At 35.1% G+C, this 21,499-nt stretch overlaps 1 protein-coding gene across 3 annotated transcripts in view; it reads left to right on the plus strand.

Moving 5' to 3' along the window:
* Positions 1–21,499, plus strand: part of EFCAB7 (EF-hand calcium binding domain 7) — a 48,030-nt gene that overhangs the window by 15,680 nt on the left and 10,851 nt on the right. For all 3 annotated transcript variants that reach the window (XM_007089852.3, XM_042997439.1, XM_042997440.1), the window contains exons 7-10: positions 9,846–9,987; positions 14,628–14,737; positions 17,042–17,199; positions 17,849–17,982. In XM_007089852.3, the coding sequence (XP_007089914.2) occupies positions 9,846–9,987; positions 14,628–14,737; positions 17,042–17,199; positions 17,849–17,982 (544 nt within the window). The remainder of the gene's footprint in view (positions 1–9,845; positions 9,988–14,627; positions 14,738–17,041; positions 17,200–17,848; positions 17,983–21,499) is intronic.

A 21,499-nucleotide genomic window follows, 5' to 3' on the forward strand; every position in this document is an offset into this window, starting at 1 on the left:
TATTTTTTTCAATAAGGAACCCAAATAATTATGTTTATCTTAACACTTCAATATATGGATAATTCCAAATGACAATGCTTTCTCATAGTCTATTGTAATGATTTCATAAGCCTGAACTTTTTTTTTTTTAACGTTTATTTATTTTTGAGACAGAGAGAGACAGAGCATGAACGGGGGAGGGGCAGAGAGAGAGGGAGACACAGAACCGGAAGCAGGCTCCAGGCTCTGGGCCATCAGCCCAGAGCCCGACGCGGGGCTCGAACTCATGGACCGCGAGATCGTGACCTGAGCTGAAGTCGGATGCTTAACCGACTGAGCCACCCAGGCGCCCCAAGCCTGAACTTTCTTTTATTACTAGCTTTTGAAAAAATCATGGCAGATATTTAAATGTGCAAAAGAACAGAATTTTGAATATAGCTGGCAGTTAGGAGAGAAAGTTAGGAGACGTAGTCCAGCTCTGGCTCTGCAGTCAGCGTAAGTTGTGACAAGCATATCCCTTTATTTTTCATCAATCAAAAGGGAAATCTGGACTGGATTGCTCTTCAGACTTCTTCTACCTTTAGTATTCTATAATTCTAAATGAGTATTTCATTCCATTCCAGATGGGTGACTATAAAAAACATTCATAAAATATTTCAGATGAAGTTCCATTTGATAGTGCTATAGTCAAAGTTCATTGAAAGGAAAACATGTTTTCCATTTGATGTCAGAATCTTAGCTCAAACTATCTAAAAGTGTAGCTTGTCTAAATACCATGTGAGTATCTTTCCTTTCTTCTCTGTAGCAATTGTCACCATCCAAGGTCATGTTGATTATATTAAGGCCAGCTGGCTTTGAGGTAATGTCAGCATCTGTTGTTAGTCCTTAATATATTACCATCCAAGGGATTTACAAGGAGGCTAAATGACAATCTGTATATACTCTTACTCATCATTAATTGTTGAACTTGAGCTTTTGGCTCAAGCCCCAGTTTGAACTTCATTGAGTTATAAAAATTTTGAATTTAGTACCCAGAGTATATTTTGTTTTGGAAACATGATTTAATGGTAGAAGTGTTGATCCAAAAGTCTTAGACTCTAGACCTAATATTTCTACAAACTCCTTGAGAAATTCTGATTCTGTATAACCTCTGGGTACCTCAGTTTATCTGTTTATTAAAATGACTAATTTATATCTATCTATCCCTTATTGCCTCATAGAGATGTTGTTGAAATGTCATACATAATGACTCGTTTCTGTCATCAGCAATATCTTTACAAAGATGAATTCTAATAATTTAAGGTCACATTTTAATTTATCAGAATTAAAAATACACATATCTTTTATATCCCAAAGGTATGACAGTGCATGTGATTAGTGACTGAAATCTTGAGTAATAGTTCAGCAATAATGGTAATTTCTTAAAATTCAGTTTAAGAATAAATCTCCAAAGAAAAGATGAATATAAAAATGGAAAACTAGGGGCGCCTGGGTGGCTCAGTCGGCTAAGTGTCCGACTTCAGCTCAGGTCATGATCTCGCGGTCCGTGAGTTCGAGCCCCACGTCGGGCTCTGTGCTGACCGCTCAGAGCCTGGAGCCTGTTTCAGATTCTGTGTCTCCCTCTCTCTCTGACCCTCCCCCATTCATGCTCTGTCTCTCTCTGTCTCAAAAATAAATAAACGTTAAAAAAAATTAAAAAAAAAAAGGAAAACTTACATAAATTGGAAACTAACCAAAATGAAAATAAAAGGAAACAGAAAATACATCAAAACTTACAAAGTGTAGTCAATATCTAAAACAGTCAAAACAATTTATTAAAATATGTAACAAAAATACCAAGTTGATGATAGAGCTACAAAAATAGATGAATAGGCAGTTCCCACAAAAAGAGACAAAAATAATAAACACATGGGAAAAAGTTCAACCTTGCTAATAATCAGAAAAATTAAAATTGATGCAAAAGTTATTGCTGTACCATTTAATTATTACATTGTTTTTATTGCCTTAATATAAATCACAAAAATCAATGCAATACTGTATATAGACAAAAATTGTGGAATACTATAATATTATGTACCCACACGTTGCTTAAGAAATCATTCCCTTGGGGCGCCTGTGTGGCTCAGTCAGCTGAGCTTCCGACTTTGGCTCAGGTCATGATCTCATGGTCTTTGAGTTCGAGCCCCGCGTCGGGCTCTGTGCTGACAGCTCAGAGCGTGGAGCCTGCTTCAGATTCTGTGTCTCCCTCTCTTTCTGACCCTCCCCCATTCATGCTCTGTCTCTCTCTGTTTAAAAAATAAATAAAATTAAAAAAGAAAAAGAAAAAGAAAAAGAAATCATTCCCCACCACCACACAGTTTTTCTAATGATAACACTGCTGACCAAGTTATGGTAGTGGAAAAATTATTACATGGTACATTGTTGGTGGTATTGTAAAATTGGTATCACTGTTTTACAAAGCAGCATGGAAACACATGCTGCCTTAAAAATATGCTTACTTTTTTGTATGGAACCAGAAAAGACCCTGAATAGCCAAAGTAATCTTGAAAAAGAAAACCAAAGCAGGAGGCATCACAATCCTGGACTTCAAGCCACACTACAAAGTGGTAATCATAAGACAGTATGGTATTGGCACAAGAACAGACACTCAGATCAATGGAACAGAATAGAAAACCCAGAAATGGACCCACAAACATATGGCCAACTAATCTTTGACAAAGCAGGAAAGAATATCCAATGGAATAAAGACAGTCTCTTCAGCAAGTGGTGCTGGGAAAACTGGACAGCTGCATGCAGAAAAATGAACCTGGACCCTTTCTTACGCGATACACAAAAATAAACTCAAAATGGATGAAAGACCTAAATGTAAGACAGGAAGCCATCAAAATCCTCGAGGAGAAAGCAAGCAATCTTGGCTGCAGCAACTTCTTACTCAACACATCTCTGGAGGCAAGGGAAACAAAAGCAAAAATGAACTACTGGAACCTCAATCAAAATAAAAAGCTGCACAGCGAAGGAAACAATAGCAAAACCAAAAGGCAGCTGATGGAATGGGAAAAGATATTTGCAAACAACATATCAGATAAAGGATTAGTATCCAAAATCTATAGAGAACTTATCAAACTCAACACCCAAAAAACAAATCATCCAGTGAAGAAATGGGCAAAAGACACGAATAGACCTTCTCCAAAGAAGACATCCAGATGGCCAACCGACACATGAAAAAATGCTCAACATCACTCATCATCAGGGAATTACAAATCAAAACCACAATGAGATACCACCTTACACCTGTCAGAATGGCTAACATTAACAACTCAGGTAACAACAGATGTTGGTGAGGAGAAAGAGGATCTCTTTTGCATTGTTGGTGGGAATGCAAGCTGGTGCAGCCACTCTGGAAAACAGTATGGAGGTCCCTCAAAAAACTAAAAAATAAAACTACCCTACGACCCAGCAATTGCACTACTAGGTATTTATCCACGGGATACAGGTATGCTGTTTTGAAGGGACATATGCACCCCAATGTTTATAGCAGCACTATCAACCATAGCCAAAGTATGGAAAGAGCCCAGATGCCCATTGATGGATGAATGGATAAAGAAGATGTGGTATATATGTAAATGGAGTATTACTCAGCAATCAAAAAGAATGAAATCTTGCCATTTGCAACTACGTGGATGGAAGTGGAGGGTATTATGCTAAGCAAAATTAGTCAGAGAAAGACAAAAATCATATGACTTCACTCATACGAGGACTTTAAGAGACAAAATAGATGAACATAAGGGAAGAGAAACAAAATATAAAAACAGGGAGGGGGACAAAAGCATAAGAAACTCTTAAATATGGAGAACAAACAGAGGGTTACTGGAGGGGTTGTGGGAGGGGGGATGGGCTAAATGGGTAAGGGGCATTAAGGAATCTACTCCTGAAACCATTGTTGCACTATATGCTAACTAATTTGGATGTAAACTAAAAAAAATAAAGTTAATTTAAAAAATATACTTACTTTTGGCCTAGAAGATCTTTTGAAGGATATTATTCATGAAGAGAAAAATATTTAGACAAAGTAGTCTTCATTTTAGTATTATTTATGCTGATGAGAAATTAGAAATGACATAAATATCTAACATTTTAGAAACAAGTAAGTAATGGTATACATACTCAATGGGTAATTATAGAACCAGTTAAATTGAAAAAACTTGAATATTGCTTAGCAAAATGGCTTTTTTTCTTGTGGTAAAATATACATAATATAAATTTTACCATTTTAGCCATTCTTAAATATATAGTTCTGTTCATTAGATTCATTCATATGGTTTTGCAACCATCACCACTCATATCCAGAACTTTTTCATCATCCTCAACTAAATCTTTTTTTTTTTTTTTAAACTTACTTAAATCCATGTTAGTTAACATACAGTGTAGTATTGGTTTCAGGAGTAGAATTTAGTGATCCATCACTTTACATATTAGACCCAGTGCTCATCCCAACAAGTGCCCTCCTTAATGCCCATCACCATTTAGCACATCTCCTACCCACCTCCCCTCTAGCAATCCTCAGTTTGTTTTCTGTATTTAAGAGTCTGTGTGGTTCGCTTCCCTCTCTGTTTTTATCTTATTTTTCCTTCCTTTCCTCTATGTTCATCTGTTTTGTTTCTTAAATTACACATATGAGTAAAATAATATGATATTTGTCTTTCTTTTGACTGACTTATTTTACTTAGCATAATACACTCTAGTTCCATCCATGTTGTTGCAAATGGCAAGATTTCATTCTTTTTGATTGCTGAGTAATATTCCATTGTATATGTATAGCACATCTTCTTTATCCATTCATCCTTTGATGGACTTTGGGCTCTTTCCATAATTTGGCTATTATCAATAGTGCTGCTATAAACATTGGGGTGCATGTACTCCTTCGAATCAGCATTCTTGTATCCTTTTTATAAATACCTGGTAGTGCAATTGCTGGATTGTAGGATAGTTCTATTTTTAATATTTTGAGGAAACTCCACACTATTTTCCATAGTAACTGCACCAGTGTTCATTCCCACCAACAGTGGAAAAGTCTCCCTTTTCTCTGCATCCTCGTCAACATCTGTTGTTTGCTTGGTTAATTTTAGCCATTCTGATAGGTGTGAGGTGGTATCTCATTGTGGTTTTGATTTGTATTTCCCTGATGGTGAGTGATACTGAGCATGTTTTCATGTATCTTTTAGCCATCTGGATGTCTTCTTTGGAAAAGTGTCTGTTTATGTCTTTATCCCATTTCTTTACTGGATTATTTGTTTTTTGGGCATTGAGTTTGATAAGTTCTTTATAGATTTTGGATACTAACCCTTTATCTGATATGTCGTTTGCAAATATCTTCTCCCATTTCGTTGGTTGCCTTTTAGTTTTGTTGATTGTTTCCTTTGCAGTGCAGAAGCTTTTAATCTTGATGAGGTCCCAATAGTTCATTTTTGCTTTTAGTTTCCTTGCCTTTGTAGATGTGTTGAGCAAAAAATTGCTGCAGCTGAGGTCAAAGAGGTTGTTGCCTGTTTTCTCCTCTAGGATTTTGATGATTTCCTATCTTACTTTTAGGTCTTTCATCCATTTTGAGTTTATTTTTGTGTATGGTATAAGAAAATGGTCCAGGTTCATTCTTGTGTATGTTGCCATCCAGTTTTCCCAACACTGTTTGCTGAAGAGACTGTCTTTTTTTCATTGGATATTCTTTCCTGTTTTGTCGAAGATTAATTGGCCATACATTTGTGGGTCCCTTTCCAGGTTCTCTATTCTCTTCCACTGATCCATGTGTCTGTTTTTATGCCAGTACCATAGTGTTTTGATGATTACAGCTTTGTAATACAGCTTGAAACCTGGAATTGTGATGCCTCCTGCTTTGGTTTTCTTTTTCAACATTACTTTGGATATTCGGGGTCTTTTGTGGTTTCATACAAATTATAGAATTGTTTGTTCTAGCTCTGTGAAGAATGCTGGTGTTATTTTGATAGGGATTGCATTGAATATGTAGATTTCTTTAGGTAGTATAGACATTTTAACAATATTTGTTCTTCCATTCCATGAGCATGGAATGTTTTTCCACTTCTTTGTGTCTTCAGTTTCTTTCATAAGCTTTCTATAGTTTTCAGCATGTGGATCTTTTACCTTCTTGGTTAGGTTATTTTTAGGTATCTTATGGTTTTTGGTGCAATTGTAAATGGGATCGATTCCTTGATTTGCGTTTCTGCTGCTTCATTACTGGTGTATAGAAATGCAACTGATTTCTGTACATTGAGTTTATATCCTGCAACTTGCTGAATTCATGTATCAGTTCTAGCAGTTTTTTCATGGAGTCTTTTGGGTTTTCCACATAGAGTATCATGTCATCTGCAAAGAGTGAAAGTTTGACTTCTTCCTTGCCAAATGTGTGTCTTTTATTTATTTTTCTTTTTTAAAAAATTTATTGTTTATTTATTTTGAGAGAGAGACAGAATGTGAGCAAGGGAGGGGCAGAGACAGAGGGAGACACAGAATCTGAAGCAGACTCCAGGCTCTGAGCTATCAGCACAGAGCCCGATGCGGGGCTTGGACTCACAAGCCATGAGATCATGACGTGAGCCAAAGTTGGATGCTTAACTGACTGAGCCACCCAGCCACCCCCATGCCTTTTATTTTTTGTTGTTGTTGTTGTCTGATTGCTGAGGCTAGGATTTCCAGTACTATGTTGAACAACAGTGGTGAAAGTGGACATCCCTGCTGTGTTCCTGACTTTAGGGGGAAAGCTTTCAGTTTTTCCCCATTGAGGATGGTATTAACTGTGGGTCTTTCATATTTAGCTTTTGTGATGCCCAACTAAATCTCTTTACCCATTAAGCAATGACTCCTCATTTCCTCCTCTTTCCACTCATGGCAAACTCTGTTCTACTTTCTTTCTCTGAATTTAATCTAGGTACTTCATTTAAGTGAAATCATGCAATATTTGTCCTTTTGTGTCTGGCTTATTTCACTTAGCATAATGTCTTCAAGGTTTATATCTGCAGCATCTGTTAGAATATTAGTCCCTTTTAAGCCTGAATAATATTCCATTGTATGCATATTCCACATTTTGTTTACCCATTCATCCACCAATGGACACTTGGATTCTTTCCACCATTTGGCTATTGTGAATAATGCTGCCATGAAGATGGGTGTACAAATATCTGTTTGAGTCTCTGCTCTCACTATATGCCCAGAAATGGAATTGCTGGATCATACAGTAATTCTGTGTTTAATTTTTGGTGGAACTAACAAACTTTTCCATAGTGGCATCACGTTTTATATTCCTACCAGCAATGCACAAGGGTTTCAATTTCTCCACATCGTTGTCAGCACTTGTTATTTTATGTGTTTTTGGGGTTTTGTTTTTGTTTTTATTTAATAGCCATCCTAGTGGGTATGAAGTAGTATCTCACTATGGTTCTGATTTGCATTTCCCTAATGATGTGATGTTAAGCATCTTTTCATGTGCTTATTAGCCACTTGTGTATCTTCTTTGGAGAAATGTCTATTCAAGTCTTGGGACCATTTTTTAAAAAAATATTTATTTATTTTGAGATGGGCGAGGGGAGAATCCCAAGCAGGCTCCTCGTGGCAGTGCAGAGCCCAATGATTCAGGGCTCGATTTCATGACCCGTGTGAGATCCTGACCTGAGCTGAAATCAAGAGTCAGGCATTTAACTGACTAAGCCACTGAGGTACCCCCTTATGGCCATTTTTAATTTGGTGGGGGGAGGGTTTGTTGTTGAGTTGTAAGAGTTTTTAATATATTCTAGATATTAGTTCATTTTCAAATGTATGATTTGCAAATATTTTCTCCCATTCTGTGAGCCTTTTTCACTATGTTGATAGTGTCTTTGATGCACAAAGATTTTTAATTTTAATGAAGTCCAGTTTGTCTATATTTTATTTTGTGACCTGTGTTTTTGATGTCATATCCAAGAAATCATTGCCAAATCCATTGTCACGAAGCTTTTCCACTATGTTTCTTTCTTAGAGTTTTGTAGTTTTAGTACTTACATTTAGGTCTTTGATCCATTTTGTGTTAATTTGTGTATGGTATAAGAGAAGAGTTCAAATTAATTATTTTGCACTTGGATATCCAGGTTTCTTAGCTTCATTTGTTGAAAAGATTGTCCTTTTTCCCATTGAATGGTCTTAGCATCCTTATTGAAAATTACTTGACCATATATATGTGAGAGTTTATTTTTGAGCTGTCTGTTCTATTCCATTCATCTATCTATTTGTCTTTTTGCCAATATCACACCATTTTGATTACGGTAGCTTTCTATTGACTTTTAAGGTCAGGACATGTAATTCCTCCAGTTTTGTTCTTATTTTTTGGTAGCAAAATATTTTGGATGTAACATTACATGGAGAAGACACAACATGGAATAATGTTAATTAGAATGTAAAACATAGGTTTTTATGTAAGGGTGGTATTAGGAATGATTATATAGAAATCAAACTAGGGTGGTAGAATTATGGGGATTTTTTCCGTGTTCTTAAATTTCTAATTTTAAATGTATTTTTGTGCTATAAAATAATATAAAATATGAAAATAATTATCATTTATGTAATAGAAAAATGATGTGTAAATACATGTTAGGATAATGTAGCCTTTAAAAAAAGTGAATGAGAAATCAACCTCAATAGAAATTATGTTTGTTCTCACCTTTTTAGTACCATATTAGACTTTTCTATAATGAATTTATAGTATTTTTTATGTTATTGTTAACAGCTAACGTATACCTTTTTAGTGGTTATCTTAATATTATTAAGGCCTTGAGTTTATTATCTAAGCATTCTTACAGATAATTTTTCAAAATCATCTTTTATAAAGTCATTTCAAAAACTCATACATATGTTTGTAAGTCACTAGGGGTAGAGCAGAAATATGTTTTACATTATAGGTAGGCAAGCCCACTAATGATCAAGTGAAGAAGATTTTTGTACACATTTGTGGCAATGGCACAATTTCTCATATGTTCAATAGAGAATTTTCTACTTTTTCCGTAAGGTGTCATCTTCGAGTTGTATTTAATTCTAGTTAAGAGATCCTACTTAGACCTATTAGTTTGGACCAGAAGGAATTTGGCTAACCAGGAGATAGCAGAAACAATTGTACAGAAAAGTTTTTCGCAAAACTGATGTTTATCAGCATTGTGCTATGGGTGTAAAATTTATTCAGTGTTCTTTTAGTTGCCTGGACTTGAAACTGTTATTTTGGTTGTCACATTCTTTACCTTTTAAATACAAAGTCATCACTTTTCCTTTCAGCATCAGTTTTAGGAGTCCTTACTTAGTCATTTTTACTATGTTGCAAGCACTAATCCTGCCCTAGTTATTGTAGCAGCATATTTATTTGTTACTTTGTTTCACTGCTTCTCCCATTCTCACAAACTTTATTTTTTCTTATTTCTTCTTTCCATTATGTCTTTTCCTAACTTTTCATTATCTAAATTACACTCATCTTTCAAGATACAGTTTATATTGATGTCTACCTCCCCTCATCGGTCAGATATTAATAGAGTACCAACAATGTGCCAGTTACTATTAGGAACTAGGGTTATTATTTTGCACATATAATTATTTTTTGTTGTAAAAATTTACTACTGTCAATTATAATTGAATTGTGTCCTGACTGGTTTGTTTGTTGGTTGGTTGGTTGGGTTTTGTTTGTTTGTTTGTTTTTGTTGTTGTTGTTTTTATGTCGCAAATTCCTGGAGGTAAGCGGCTTTATTTGAGATTTCCTTTATATCTTCCTTAGGTTTCTCTTTATTACTCTACATGCTGGAAACATTTAATAAATGTTTGAAAAAAATTTTTTTCCTTCATTTCAGGAGTGGCAATGTGTACAGTCAAAAGGTTGCTTTTTTTTAGAAGAAGATGGTGAAATCATTAGTCATCAATATAGGATGCAGATAGCTCAGAGATCCATGGTTTATCTTACAATTAAACCACTAAACCTGAGTCAAGTTGAAGGCAAGTTTAATTTTTTTGTGTATTTTTTAAAATATCAAATTATGCCCTCTTTGAAAATAACTTACATATTTGGTACCCTTAGTGAAGAAAATAATCTACCTAACAAACATGGTTACATACAGTTAAAGAAAGAAAGCATTAGTTTATACTTTGTGTTATCATATTTTACAAAGCAAGTATGTTGGTTTTTGTGTATGTTTAAAGCAAGTTTTATTTTAATTCTTTTAAAAACAAGAACAAAGTGTATCCTGGTTTCTTCTTGATATAGAATTAACATTTTGTTTACTAATTAATTTTTAGCTTTTCCATTTGTCCATTTTTAAAATTAATAAGTTTAAGAGAAGTTCTGTAGGAACATAATTTGGGGCAATGTGAACTGCAAATAATTTTGAATATCTCCAAAGTCCTATGTCCTATGACTTAAACAATCGTTATTAATAATCTTTACATTCCTGGTAATATTCCTTTTCTGTATATAAATGCTAGATACAAATTAATTTCTTAGTGTCTAAAATGGTTATTATTGGGGCGCCTGAGTGGCTCAGTCTGTTGAGTGTCCAACTCTTGATCTCGGCTCAGGTGATGATCTCACATAGTTTGTGAGTTCGAGCCCTGCTTTGGGCTCTGCACTGTCAGAATTGTCTCTCCCTCTCTCTCTGCCCCTACCCCACTCGTGCTCTCTCTTTCTCAAAATAAGTAAATAAACTTAAAAAATATTTTAATAAAAAAATAAAATGGTTATTATTTAATTTTTAATTAGTGAAAATGTCTTTAAGGGTGCTTTCCCTAGAAATCTTTTTGTTTGTTTTTAATGTTTATTTTATTTATTTTTGAGACAGAGACAGAGAGTGAGCAGGGGAGGGGCAGAGACAGAGGGAGACACAGAATCTGAAGCAGGCTCCAGGCTCTGAGCTGTCAGCACAGAGCCCGACGTGGGGCTTGAACCCACAAACTGTGAGATCATGACCTGAGCCGAAGTCTGACACTCAACCGACCAAGCCGCCTAGGCGCCCCATCCCTAGAAATCTTTTTAATGTTGGTTGTTCTAAGTATCAATTTTTAAAATTATTTTTACATAATAAGAAAATGTTTATTTTATTACTAGAGGATTCTTCCCTGCTCCATTCTTCTTGCCTCCTAAAGTAGAGATTCTAAAAGTTTTAACTGTATATCTTGTGAAATTCTTACAACATTTGGTGGTTGATACTTTTTATTTATTCTGAGAGAGGAGTGTGAGACCGAGGAGGGGAGGGAAGGAGGGAGGGAAGGAGGAAGGGAGAGAGAGAGAGAGAGAGAGAGAGAGAGAGAGAGAGAGAGAGAGAATCCCAAGCAGGCTTTGCACTGTCAGTGTGGAGCCCGACCTGGGGCTCAAACCCATGAACTGCAAGATCATGACCTGAGCTGAAATCAAGAGTTGGATGCTTAACCAGCTGAGCCACCCAGGTGCTCCAATGGTGGTTGGTACTTTTAAATGACAATTACAGTGATCATTTTTTCAGATACAGGTATCAAGATTGGCCTGCATATTCAATGCAGATGTTAATTCTCCATATTCTTAAGAAGATCCTTTATTCACATATTTATCAAATATTCATTGAGGGCCTTATATATCAAGTATCATTTTCGGTGCTTAGGATACATCAGAGTACAAAAAAGGCAAAAATCCTTACCCTTATGAACTTACATTCTAGTGAGGGAAACAATAATAAACTTAATAAATAGTAAATTTATTTTGTGGTATGTTAGTATGTGATAAGTGCTATGGGAAAAATACAGAGGGATAGGGCATTGTGAATGCTGAGGGAATATGAGTTGCCATTGAAATGGAGTGGTTAGTGTATACTTCATTAAGAAGTTGACATTTGAGCAAAGACTTTGAAAGAGGTATATCAGTTATCAACTGCTACATAACAAATTACCCCAAAACCCACAGTGGCTGGAAACAATTAAACAACTGTTCACTCATAAGCAGGTTTACTGGATAGTTATTTTTGTTTGAGCTGGGCTTTGCTTTTCTCTGTAGGATTTACTTATGCATCTGTGATCAACTGTTGGTTAGCTCATAGCTGGCTTTACTGGTCTTGGCTGGGCTCTGTCCTCTATATGAGGTCTCAGCTGGGACGACTTGAGTCTGCCTCATATAGTCTCTTACGTTCTAGTGAGTTAGCCTGGGCTTGTTCTCTTGGTGTAATAGGGATCTGAAGGAAGGAGCAGAAGCACCTACGGTTTCCTAAGGCTTGGAATCAGAACTGGCACATTACTTCTGTTACATTCTGTTGTTCACAGCAAGTAATAAGGCAAGTCTAGATTTATAAGATAGAGAAATAGACTTGATCTCATGATGGAGGAGCAGATTCACATTGCAATGGGCTGTGGGTACAGAGCAGCCATTTCTGCTGTCTTCCACAGAAGCCAGAGGAGTAAGCATTGTGGATATAGGGCTGGTGGAGGGGATGAGTGGAGAGTGGTGAAGAGTGCAGGTGGCAGAGCATTCCACATAGAGGGACTTCTCTGTCAGAGGCTCCGAGGTAAGAGTGTGCCTGATGTTAGAAGAATAGCAAGGTGACTAGAATGGCTAGAACAAAGTAGGAGATGGAGGACAGGGAGGAACCAGGACAAAATCAGGTAGAGTTGCTTTTATTTGTTTGTTTTGGCCATAATGAAGACTTGGGCTTTTACTCTGAGAAAAATGCAGAATCTTAGGAGGATTTTTCCCATGGCTGCCCTCACAATTTTCTCCATATCTTTAATTTACAATGATTTTAGTATTGTCTAGGTGATTTTGTTTTTCTTGTTGATGCTGTTATTGTGGGGTTGGTTGGTTTGTAATTATCCTGCTTGGATTTTTGGCTTATTGTCTTTCATTGTTTTTTAGGAAAATTTCCATCTTTATTCTTCAAATATTTCTTCTGCTCTCTCTCTTCTTCCACTTACTTGTATGGTACCTGACATTTTGTCGTCTGTGCTATACCACAGATAAGCCAATGATTGCATCTCATCTCTCCTTAGAAGAGTTTGCCTTTCCTTGGATTTCAGGCTACTTGGTTGCCCTGGGACCTTAGCGCTGATGGGTTCAAGAAAAAATTAGAATTCTCTAGTTCACGTACTTTTTATTGTTAGGGTGGGAGCAATACTATTCCAACTCTCAACTCCATGAGAGAATTTTGAGTAGAAACAGGACATAATCTGACCTATTTTAACAAGAGCAGTCAGGTTGCTATATTGAAAACAGATTGAAGGGTACCCAAGAGAAAGAAGAGTTCTAGGAGGGAACTGATGATACTTTGAACCAGGAATGTAGACACAACACAATGGAGTACTACATGGCAATGAGAAAGAATGAAATGTGGCCCTTTGTAGCAACATGGATGGAACTGGAGAGTGTTATGCTAAGTGAAATAAGCCATACAGAGAAAGACAGATACCGTATGTTTTCACTCTTATGTGGATCCTGAGAAACTTAACAGGAACCTATGAGGGAGGGGAAGGAAAAAAAAAAGAGAGAGAGGTTAGAGTGGGAGAGAGCCAAAGCATAAGAGACTCTTAAAAACTGAGAACAAACTGAGGGCTGATGGGGGGTGGGAGGGAGGGGAGGGTGGGTGATGGGTATTGAGGAGGGCACCTTTTGGGATGAGCACTGGGTGTTGTATGGAAACCAATTTGACAATAAATTTCATATATTAAATAATAATAATAATAATAATAATAATAATAATAATAAAGAAAGTAAAGATCCTGGATATATTTTGAAGGTTAAACCATACAATTTCCTGAAGATTGGTTATGATATGTGAGAGAAGAAAAAAGTTAAAGGTGACTTCAAGCTTTTTGGCATGGCAACTGCAAGGATGAATTACTATAAACTGAGACTGAGATAGAGAAGAATATAGATGGACAGGTTTTTTTAAGGAATTGGGGAAGGTCAGTTTTAGATATAGAAATTCAAATGGAGATGTCCAATAGGTAGTTGATTATAGTTTAACATTCAGAGAAAAGTTTCTAGTTGGAGATACAAATTATGGAGTTGTCGGGGAGCCTGGGTGGCTCAGTCGGTTGAGCATCCGACTTCAGCTCAGGTCATAATCTCGCAGTTTGTGGGTTCGAGCCCTGCCTCGGACTCTGTGCTGACAGCTCAGAGCCTGGAGCCTGCTTCAGATTCTGTGTCTCCGTCTCTGTCCCTCCCCTGTTCATGCTGTCTCACTCTGTCTCAAAAATAAATATAAACATTTAAAAAAATTTCAAATTATGGAGTTGTCAGCACATACATAGATGATGTCTAACATCTTTTCCTCCAGTGCCTCTCCACAGGTAAGCTAGTGCTCGAATCTCATCACTCCTTGAAAGGGTTTGTTTTTCCTTGGATATCAGGTTACTTGGTTGCCTTGCAACCTCAGCTTTCTGGTCAATTCAAAAAAAGTTATGAGTTTTAGAAAGTGTGAATAGAGAATATTTCTAGCAAGGATACTATATATAGTTACAAATGCTATGGTATTTCTATATAAAAATGGGATGTGCGTTTCTAAAAAAAAAAATCCATAGGGGAAAGAAACCACTAACTTATTTTTTAAATAGGAAAGAGTGAGTAGTAATTGCTTATTTTAAGATGTTTGGGTTTTTTTTGTTTGTTTGTTTGTTTTTAGGAAAACCATCCCCTTGGTTATCAATTGATACTGCCTTGTATATTCTTAAGGAAAATGAGAGCCAAGCAAATCTACAACTCATGTGTTTTACTGAACTACGAAATAGAGAAGTATACATATTTATTTCCTAGTGTTTAATTTGAAAATATGACATGAACTCAAGTTTAAGGAATATAATAGATTTTCTATATTTGTTTTTAACTTTTGTATCTTTCCCTCCAATTAGGGTATATACAGTACTTAAGCACTATGAATATTACATGTGTCTTTTTAATTGTGATGTATTTTCTCTTGATTGCTAAGAGCTGAGGATTAGCTTTGTAACTTATATGTTATGTGACATTATACTTCACTTTCTTCTCTAAATGCCCAGATGCCTCACATGTGAACATTTTTTTTTTTTGTAATATGCAATTAAAATGATTGATGCCAGTGGATTTTTTTCCCTAAATACAGGCAATTCAAGACTTTGGAAAAGTTGCTTTAGATGTTTGTCTTACTTTATATTGCTACTGCAAAAAAGAAAAACTTCAAGATTGCTATCCTCAGGCTTGACTCATATTATAGGGTTCAAAAATAGATTGATCTGAAGGAATGCTTTTAAATGATTTTATATGTTGCCCATGGGGTTGTTCTGATCTTTTCTAATTATATATTTACTCAGAGGCCAAATATGTGAGGCAGATACATAAATGTGGCTATTTATTTTATGAGGACTACAAAATACATCTGCTACACAACAGGAATAATACTATTCAAGGGCTTACTGCAATATCATATTTAATCTTTATACAGGTCCAATGACAGACAAATATTTCCCTGATGGAATGTTATATAAAAGTCTTTATTGTAGGCTTCTGAACAGACAAGAATAGTTATAGGCAAGAAACAAATAAAATGACACAGGTTAATGTTTTGACGAAACTCTTCTTCAGAACTGACTACAAAGTTAGGTTCAAGATAAAGTATTGTCTAAAGCAATAGTTTTTCCCATTTTATATTGGATAAAATTACTTTCTTATGATACTGCATGTATAAAAATGTTAGTACATAGCAAGCCTGTAGTAAAGTTTGAATGAGTTTCTATTTACCTTTTTACTATATTGGCTTCTGTTTTTTTGTAATATGTCATATTTGCAAAGGATTTTTAGTTTTAGTTTCACAATTATTTTCTTTAAGAAGAGTTTTGTCTTCATGAAAGACTTTCCATTTGCCATCCACAGTGGAAATTCAAGGTTATATGTGGAGATAAGGGAAGTTGATGGGATAACATGTATTAGGAAACAGCAAGAACTGCTTTTCACTTCTGGGTACCAGACTACATCTGGCCATTTTACAAGATTATGGTTTCCCAAGGAGGGATTTGTCAATCTTTAGTCTTCAATGACCCTAGTTTTATTGGGTTGCTTCTTGTAGCAAAATAGAACATGGTATGGTCACTTTAGGATGATTATGGTTCCTCTGACTTGTGAGGGCAGAAATAGGACTGAACCCAGAATTCAGAAAAACAACTTTATTTTGTGTATGAGTCCCCAGGATGACCTAAAATACATCTGTGTTTTGAAAGTTTTTGGACACAATTCCTGACAGAATTCCCTAGGGCTATTCTGTGCTGAAGGGCCAATAGCTGTTTGCTTAGCTGTTATACATGACAAGAAAATGCTTAGACTTAATATATTTGACAGAGATAACCCCTAGGTTTTATAGATGGCTGTTTGTTTCCATAAAACACCTAGAACATTCATAGAGAGATGTCATTATGCTTTCTTTCATGAAACTACAGAATAAAATGTTTCCTATACAAATGTCCTGTCGCTCATTATAAATATACTGTGATGGAAAGGAATTTTGTATAAGGTAGGTTTATCTGGGATTCTGCCATCTTGTTTTATAATCCATATTAATTACATAAATAATAGTAGTATTGCAGTGCTTCTGTCTACATAATTGGATTCTTACAAATACGGCTTACAAATATTCTTACAAATAATGAATTCTTGAAATATATTTTTTACTTTGTGTTCTTGAAATCTGATTTACAAATCATGTATTTATATTTGAATCAAATTATGGAATTGTAAAATTACTTTAAGATCTCTCTCTCTGCTTCCTGTTAAAGATATTTACGTCACAAACATTTTTGAAGATTATTGGGAAAGCTTTAGAAGTTATATAACTTTTTACCTGTTACAGTTTTAGGCATTTATTTTTAAAATATACTAAGAACTACATCTAATGGTCTTGTGCCAGGACTTCCATTAATAACCAGATTTTGAAGCCTGTAAAAGATTGATAGACGCATAATAGAGTTGGTGAAAATGGATAAATTGCTTCTAAAACTTCCCTTTCAGAAGAAAGATGAAAAGTCATTAAAACTCATGTTGGTTGTTGTTTTTTAATTCTTTTGAGAAAAGGTGTTTGGGTGGACTGGTGAACTAGGACCTGGAATTTACTGGTTAATTCCTTCCACAACTGGCTGTAGGCTGAGGAAAGAAATAAAACCAGTAACTGAAGAAGCCCAACTTGTATATAGAGATGAAACAGGGGAATTATTTCTTACAAAGGAATTTAGGTAAGTTTTGTTTATTAAGGTTAGAACTGTAAAATCTAGAACTGTAAAATCTAGTTTATTAAGGTTAGAACTGTAAAATTATAGATCAATAGCCTGTCTTCCATCCTTTCCTTTGGCCAGCTGCCAGACCCACTTGCAGATCCTAATTCAATAATTCAACTCATTCCCTAGGCATCTGAAAGTGATTTTCCGTTCATGAGTCTGGGATTGCCACTCATTTCTGAGTTCCACACATTTGGCAAGTCAACTTGAGTCACACATTTACAGATTTCTACCTGATTAGACACTTCCTTAGAAATAGATACTGCCAGTTGCACCATTAACTTAGATAACCGTCAAATATGAAATCTAAATACTCAGGTAGTTCCCTTATACCCTAGATATATACAATAATACCTGGTAGAATAGGAAGAAGAAAGTAGATTGGAGAAAGGAAAAAAGAATGATGGAATTACCATTCATTGAGTGTTGAGATACTGTGGTTGTTTTAGAAGATTGTTTGTCTCAGACTGACTAAAAAATATATTTGGATATATTAAGTTCAAAAATTGTTTAATGTCTTGATATTACTTCCTCTTGAAAGTTGTCCTCATAGAAACATTCAGTCCAGTTGCCATGCAGACAAATAATTTTCTATTTATAATTTTAGGTCAACTTTATCAGATATATTTGAAGTAATTGATTTGGATGGAAATGGTCTTCTTAGCCTTGAAGAATATAATTTTTTTGAATTGAGAACAAGCGGTGAGAAATGTGATGAAGATGCTTGGGCTGTCTGCCGAGGTAAGCACTTTTCTTCTCCTTAATGCATATATAAAAAAAATAGCACCCTTTCATTTTTAAGAAGTAAAATGTCAGACTTCTCTATGGAATATTATTATAGCAGTTAGGACAGTGAAAAAGTAGTAGCATTGTTGATAGATCATAAAAATGTAGGGGCGCCTGGGTGGCTCAGTCGGTTAAGCGTCCGACTTCGGCTCAGGTCACGATCTCACGGTATGTGAGTTCGAGCCCCGCGTCGGGCTCTGTGCTGACTGCTCAGAGCCTGGAGCCTGTTTCAGATTCTGTGTCTCCCTCTCTCTCTGACCCTCCCCCGTTCATGCTCTGTCTCTGTCTCAAAAATAAATAAACGTTAAAAAAAAAAAAAAAATTAAAAAAAAAAATGTAAATATTTATTTTCCTTAAGTTTATAGTTGGTATAGTATTCAAGTTAAAAGAAAATGTGAATTACTTAAATGTCACTTCATTTTTAGCCTATGTTCTTTGGATCTTAGAATGGAAAAAACTTTGTCTCAGCTCTTGATACTAATGAAATGGAAATGGTCAAGAGCCCCAAACTGTGCCCAGGAGAGGGCAGCAAAGAGCTAATAGGCTAACGTTTGACTAAAAATTAAGCAGCCTCCAGCAAGTTCTTTATATATGTTAAGAATTCTTTAGTTGTTGTTTTTTGTTTTGTTTTGTTTTGTATTTGAGTTGAATTATGAAAGCACATCCATGGTGGTATGGAAACCAAAAACATCATGATTAGCAAAGAAAACTATTGAGAAGGAGACAATTTCTGTTGTCTCTTAGGAGGAGTTTGGGAAGATGGTAGGGCTTATGTATTTAAGCCAAGGACTAAAAGATCAAAGGGGAAAACCAAAAGACATAGCCAACTATAGATCACAGAATAAGGCCAAAATGCAGTCAGGAGACAAATTAACTCACATATTGCTGTCACTGGGGTAGAAATGTGTCCTACTCCTTTGATTCTTAAAATGGTCTAAGCTTGGTGAAGTCAGTGAGCCAGGTGGGAGTTTGATAAATCTGTTTATCTAAACAGCAAGTAAGGTAGAAATATTATTAATACAAAGGTTTTCAAAAATATGTCTATTTTTAAATGAAAGAGATGCACTATATAAACTTTATATATGGTATACTCAGCAACAAGAAATGAATATTGATTTATACTATTAAACTTCAAATAAGAAGGTTTGTAATATACAGAATATTATTCTTAGGAAGATATAATCATCTTATAACGTTAAGGATACAATATTTTGATCCTTTATTGTGGCACTAAAACATATTCAATAAGAATGAATCATAATAAGACTTTTTTATGGCAAAGTTTTTGATAAATAAAATTTTAGTTTGATAATTTAATTGGTAGAATTGATAGTTAACATTTTTTGAGAATTTACCACATGTCAGTTGGAAGCAGTCTATACAGCAACTCTCTGAGGTATGTACTATTGTTATTCTCAATTTACAAATAAGGAAACGGAATCAAAGAGGGTAAGTCACTTGATCAATGTTATATACCAAGAAAATTTCACAGCTGAGTTTTATACCCAAGCAGTTAGACTCCAGAACCTTGAATAATACCCTGCTACAAAAAAAATCCCCAAGAATGGTTGACTTAAAAAATGATTTGAAGGGAGAATGTCCCCTTCACCAACATCAGTAATACTGCAAAGAATCAGGCCTTTTAGGTGCTGAAGTTTTTATTTTTATAGTCATACGTAATATTAATTTTATGCAACTTTCTCTTTGATAATAAGAAAATATTTTATCTACCTGTAAGATCATTTTAATAAACTTTTTTATACTTAAAGATGCCTTAATTTTTATCATTTTTTATTAATAGATTTTATTTTTAGAGCAGTTTTAGGTTTACAGTAAAGTATGAATAGATTTTCTCCTCCCCTCTACCAATTTCTCCTATTTTCTGACATCTTGCATTAGTATGATACATTTGTTAAAATTGGTGAACCAATGCTGATGCATTTTTATTAACTAAAATCCATAGCTTATATTAGGGTTATATTGTGCTGTACAGTTCTCTGGATTTTGACAAATACATAATGCCATATACCTGCCCTTACAGTATTATACAGAATAATTTCATTGCCCTCAAAATCCCTTGTGCTCTACCTATTCATCTATCTATTCGTCCCTTCAAACCCCTGGCAACCACTGATCTTTTTACTGTCTCTATAGTTTTGCCTCTTCCAGAGTGTTATATTGTTGGATATCTTGCAGTAGATAGCCGTTTCAGACTGGCTTCTTTCACTTAGCAGTGTGGATTTAGATTTCCTCTTTTTGTTGGCTTGATAACTCATTTCTTTTTAGCACTGAATAATAATTCCATTGTATGAAGGTATCAGTTTAGTTATTCATTCACCTGTTAAAGGACATTTTGGTTGTTTCCAATTTTTGGTACTTGTGAGCATAGCTACTATAAATACTCATGGGCATATTTTTGTGTGTATGTAGTTTTCAGCTTGTTTCAGTTCATTTAAATTCAATGATCACTGCCGCAGTAAACCTATGTTTAACTTTGAAAGAACTGCCACATTGTCTTCCTAAGTGACTATACCCATTTTGTATTCCCACAGGAATAAATGAGGATTCTTAGTGCTCCACATCCTTGTCTGCATTTGGTATTATTAGTCTTCTTAGATTTTAGCCATTCTAATAGGTGTATATCTTGTTTTAATTTGCAATTCCTTCATAACATATGATCTTCTCATATGCTTGTTACCATCTGTATATCTTCTTTGGTGAGGATTTGTCTGTTCAGCTCGTTTGCCCGCTTTTTGATTGAGGTATTTATTTTCTTACTGTTAAGAGTTCTTTGTATATATTGGATACAAGTCTTATCAGCTGTGTTTTGCAAGTATTTTCTCTCAGTCTGTGGTTTGTCTTTTCATTCTCTTAGTAGTGTCTTTCACAAAGGAAAAATTTTTAATTTTAATGAAGCCCCACTTAACCATTTTTTTCCTTTCATGTGTCATGCTTTTGGTTTGTGTGCTTTTGGTGTTGTATCTAAAAACACATAGCCAAACACAGAATCACCCAGATTTTCTCCTGTTATCTTCCAGAAGTTTTATAGATTTGTGTTTGGGATCTGCAACCCATTTTAGTTAATTTTTGTGAAAGACATAACATCCTAGTGTACATTTATTTTTTTTTGTCTGTGGATGTCCAGTTATTCTAGCACCGTTTATTGATACAATTATCCTTTCTCCTTTCAGTTGACTTTGCTCCTTTGTCAAATATCAGTTCAGTATATTTGTATGGGTCCATTTCTGGGTTCTCTGTTCTACTCATTATTTGTCTCATCTTTTGCCACCACCACACCGTCTTGATTACTATAGCTTTAAAGAAAGTCTTAAAGTTGGGTATTCATGAATTTATAAAAAATTAATGGAGGATTGAGAATTTTAAGTTTTAAAAGTCTGATAGTTTGATAGTCTCTATAGTATAGTATTAGGTATATTTTCCTTGATAGTAATAAAATTTGTATTAATATCAA

This window comes from Panthera tigris, chromosome C1 (assembly GCF_018350195.1).
Source record: "Panthera tigris isolate Pti1 chromosome C1, P.tigris_Pti1_mat1.1, whole genome shotgun sequence".
NCBI lineage: Eukaryota > Metazoa > Chordata > Mammalia > Carnivora > Felidae > Panthera > Panthera tigris.